This window comes from Engraulis encrasicolus, chromosome 9 (assembly GCF_034702125.1).
Source record: "Engraulis encrasicolus isolate BLACKSEA-1 chromosome 9, IST_EnEncr_1.0, whole genome shotgun sequence".
Lineage (NCBI taxonomy): Eukaryota > Metazoa > Chordata > Actinopteri > Clupeiformes > Engraulidae > Engraulis > Engraulis encrasicolus.
Window position 1 is genome coordinate 10909762 of NC_085865.1, and position 4779 is coordinate 10914540.

At 47.8% G+C, this 4779-nt stretch overlaps 1 protein-coding gene across 1 annotated transcript; it reads right to left on the reverse strand.

Annotated features, from left to right (window-relative positions):
* Positions 1-1122: 1122 nt before the first annotated feature.
* On the reverse strand, positions 1123-4096 carry LOC134454974 (uncharacterized). Its single transcript, XM_063206052.1, has one exon. The coding sequence runs from the start codon at positions 4094-4096 to the stop codon at positions 1217-1219; it is 2880 nt and encodes a 959-aa protein (XP_063062122.1). The 3' UTR covers positions 1123-1216.
* Between the last annotated feature and the right edge of the window lie 683 nt (positions 4097-4779).

Genomic DNA, 4779 nt, shown 5'->3' on the forward strand with positions numbered 1-4779 from the left:
AACAACATAAGCACACAGGTCAGGTTGACTGACTACACGTGATGAAGTCTTGCTGGAATAGAGTTTGACCATAATATAATGCACAAAGTAGGTGCACTGTATGCATAGGCATTTGGCATTTTTCCACATACACACTGGCCCTGTCGTGCTGTTTTGTGTCAGACTGCAAGGATGGTGCTGCATCATGAAGACCAGTGCTAAGTCAGAGATTTCGACCATAGGGTCAAAGACGTTCAAAAAGAAATTGTCATTCAGTGTAACAGATACCTTCTGCTGACTGTAACTGTAAAAAAAACATGATTTTTAAATTGTTTCAAGTGAATGGATGACAGCCGATGCTTTCATGAATTCACTGGAAAAAAATAAAATAAAAAGAGACATGTTTCTTACAGCTACAGTCAGCAGAAGGTATTTGTTACACTGAATGACAATTCCTTTTTGGACGTCTTTGACCCATAGCAGGGGTGGGGAAACCTATGTCTCGAGTGCCATTTACAGCCCTTGAGGCCCTTTTATCCGGCCCCTGACATAATTTTAATGTCATGCAGATTCACATGAAATATGACATGTTTTGTTATAAAGGAATCTTGGAAATTACGTTTGCAAAATGATTAAGTAATATTTCAGGGGACCTAGAGAAGGTGGGGTCTGTTTTAAAGGTGGCTGCGTTCAATAGGCCTACAATGCAGGGGGAAATCCTTGGAGGAATTTTACGGTCCTTGGAGGAATTTGAACTGGCCCCTCGTTGAAAAGGTGGGGTCTGTTTTAAAGGTGGCTGCCTTCAATATAGACCTAAAATGCAGGGGGAAATCCTGGTGTGTGTTCATAGTACGGGCCTTGGAGGAATTTTACGGCCCTTGGAGGAATTTGAAGTGGCCCCTCGCATGAAAAAGGTTCCCCAACCCCTGGTCACCATAGCTTACAGTGGGTATGTTCTGCCTATGGGCACACCATACAATTTCCATGTGTTTATGTATGGGGGATTAGTGGAGATTGCCTGGACATTGCAGGGACGTTACATGGATAGAAGTACTCTGAAAGATGCAATTACAACACTACGCACTGTGGGAATACATCTACTGATGCAATCTGGACACATCTTCAGTGATGTTCCTGATATCATTGGGGGGTTTCGGGTCTTTCAACATCATACCCCCCGTCAACCAGGCGACCCAACCGGGGGTGATCAGGCCCCAGCTTGTGTCCAGATGGCGCGCTAGCTACCACGACTCCATGGTTCTCCTCTCTTGAGCCACAGCCATCTTGAGGCTCTCTCTGCCGCTTCAGTGGTATTGCGGATGGCTCTCCTCTTATGCAGTCCGACGATGCCTAAATGCCCCAATGCACTGGCCAAGGACCGGGCAGCAAAGCCTCTGCATCCTACCTCGACTGGTAGGCACTTCGCCCTCCAACCTGACTGCTGGCACTCATTGGTCAGCCCTGCGTACTTGGAGAGCTTCCTCTCAAAAGCTTCTTCCAGGCGGTCTTCCCACGGGACTGTGAGTTCCAGCAATACGACCTGCTTGGTGGCCTCTGATACAAGGACGATGTCAGGGCGGAGGGTGGTGACTGCAATGTTGCTGGGGAACCTCAGCTGTTTCTCAAGGTCCACCAGAAGCTGCCAGTCTTTTGCTGAGGTCAGTATGCCTGTTGGTGCCTTGTTTGCTGGGGTAACCTGCTCTCCAGCCTTGACAAAGGTGATGTTGTTCTTGGGGGTACGCTGCTGCTTTGCCCATACCAGTCCTGTGCTGATAGCTTCGGCTATAGTCTTCAGGACTTGATCATGCCTCCAGCGGTAACGCCCTTCACCCAGTGCTGTTGTACAGCAACTAAGGACGTGTTCCAAGGTGCCTCTCTTGGAACATAGTGGGCAGGCTGGTGACTTTGCTAGACCCCATGCTTGCAGATTTGACGGACTGGGCAGCACATCGTACACTGCCTGGATAAGAAATTTAATGCTGTGGGGCTCAGCTCTCCAGATCTCATTCCAGGTTACTTTCCGCTCCAGCGCATTCTCCCATCTTGTCCAGGCCCCCTGCTGTCTCATGCCCACGGCCCTACAGGATCGCATCTCCTCCACATCAGCCCTCACCTCCTCTTGAATCTGGTGCCGCCTCTCTTTCCCCCTGGTGTTCATTTTCGGGGTTGGAAAGGATCCCAGACCCGCTCTGCCTCGTGTCAAAACTCCCACCAAAGCCTTGTGGCGCAGCCTAGCTTCAGCCGTCTGAACGGCCTCTTCTGCCTTCCACTTCCTGCCCGTCCTCACTTGGATTCCAGCATTGGCCACCTTTGGATCACTGGAGTCCCTGTACAGCACCACCTCTCTAACCCTTGCTACCTTGAACTCCTCCTCCAAGGATTTAAAGGGCAGCTGCAGCTTGTTATTGCGCCCGTAGAGTGCGATGCTGCTCAGACTTTTAGGTAACCCCAGCCATCTCCGCAGGTGGTTGCTGACTTTCCTTTCCAAGGTCTCTACTGTGGAAACTGGGACGGCATAGACAAGGAGAGGCCACAAGATTCTGGGTAGGATGCCATGCTGGTAGACCCAGGCTTTGAACTTTCCAGGTAGCCCAGATTTGTCCACGGCTTTAAGCCAGCCCTCCAACTCAGCACAGGTGGTCTGGATAGATGTTGCATCCTTCAGAGAGCTGTCAAACACCTTTCCCAAGCTCTTGACTGGCTTCTCTGTGATCGTTGGGATTGCGGTGCCTGTGATGTTAAACCGGAACTTGTCCTCTACCTTTCCTTTTCTCAGCACCATGGATCTGGATTTGGCTGGCTTGAAACGCATTCGGGCCCACTCCATCATCTTCTCCAGGCCCTTCAGTATCCACCGGCATCCTGGGACTGATTCTGTGGTGACTGTAAGGTCATCCATGAATGCCCTGATGGGTGGCTGACGTTGTCCAGAGTTCATACGTGGTCCTCTGCACTCTGGCTCCGCAGACTTGGTGAGCATATTCATGGCCAAGGAGAACAGCGTCACAGAGATGGTACACCCTGTGATGATGCCTATGTCTACCTTGTGCCAGCTTGATGGAGTTGCTCCTGCAGAGACCCTCATCCTGAAGTTGTTGTAGTAGTCAGCGATGAGGTCTCTGCACTTGCTGGGGACATGGTGTTTCACCAAAGTGAGCTGGACAAGCTTATGGGGGATGGAGCCAAATGCATTTGCCAGGTCAAACCAAAGTACTGACAGGTTACCCCTGTTTTCTCTGGCCTCATGGATAAGCTGTGTTACCACACCAGTGTGCTCCACACAACCCGGCATGCCAGAAATACCACCTTTCTGGACTGATGTGTCGATATAGCTGTTCCTTGCCAGGTAGCTGCTCAGCCTCTTGCAGATGGTGCTGAAGAAGATTTTGGACTCAATGCAAAGGAGGGAGATGATGTGGAACTGGTCGAGCTGGGTGGAATCTTCCTCCTTCTGGATCCAGACCCCTTCAGCCATCCGCCATTGTTCTGGGATCTTCACCTTCCTCCAGAACACTCGCAGGATCTTCCACAGCCGTAGTAGCAGTTTGGGACAGTTCTTGTACACTTTGTACGATGTACCACTTGGTCCTGGAGCGGAGCCTGCTCTAGCTTTATGGACAACCTCCTTGATTTCCAACAGCGTCAGTTCCGCCATGTCAAACTGCACCTCTGGTTCGTGTGGATCAATGAGGATGTCACATTCACCCAGCGCCTCCTCTCTTCTTAGATCACTGAACATCTGTGCGAGATGCTGGTCAATGTCTTCCTTTGAAGAGGATAGTCTGCCGCTGCGCTTTTGGCCTAGCAGGTCTTTCGTGAACTTGTAGGGGTTCGCGATGAAGGCCGCTCTTTTACGCAAACTCTCCTGACGCCTCCTCCGATGCCACTCTGCCCGGCGAAGAGTCCTTATCCTCTTCCGGTGCATGGATATTAGTTGGGCTAGGCCAAAGCGTTCCTCATCTCCTGCCTCCTTGTATTGAGACTTCAGTGCTTTCATCTCCTGCCTTATGAGGTGGACCTTCTCTGCTCTGTGGTTCCTTGTGTAGGACGTTCCCGAGCTCTTCCTCTCCTCTTCACCAAACCTCTCAGCCGCCATCCTGACAATGATCGTTGTCATGGTTTGCAGCTTCCGTTCTGCCTCTCCCTTAGCCACAGACTCCAGAATTTGGTCCACGTCAATTACCTTTTTACATTTTTTACATATTACTTTTTCACATTTTTTATCTTTACTATTTTTATTTTTACTTTCCCCTCCCTGACTTTTCCTGTGTTATTTGTGTCTTGAAATGTCCATGTGGGCATTTGTTTATTTGTGTATTTATGTAAGCTACTGGATACCTGAATTTCCCCCTGGGGATCAATAAAGTTACTCTACTCTACTCTACTCTCTACTCTACTAGTATGATAATACAAAGTTGAAACCAGGTAATATCATTCCATTCGTGTTTAAGTTACATCTGTAACTTCTACTTCTACTTAATACAACTTTGATAAATGTAATCTGTAGTGAAGTGACAGTGGGCATGTGAGGATTTAATGGGTAATACTTTATATTAATGCATGCTTATAAAGCATTACACTTAGTAAATAATGAACACATGATGAACAAAGCATTAACAAATGTTTGTAAATGACTGGAAAATGTTAATATGGTTTGTAAATGAATAAAAAAAAAATACTCTATTAAAGGTTTGTAAAATCTTAAACATATTATTTGTAGATACTTTACAAAGCAAGCATGAAACTTAGTTAATAATAAAAACGTGTGAATGTTTTGTTCATCATAAATTAATGATTTAC

Excerpts from the sequence above, each read along its gene's own strand:
- LOC134454974 (XM_063206052.1), bottom strand. The coding sequence starts at position 4,096 with ATGACAACGATCATTGTCAGGATGGCGGCTGAGAGGTTTGGTGAAGAG.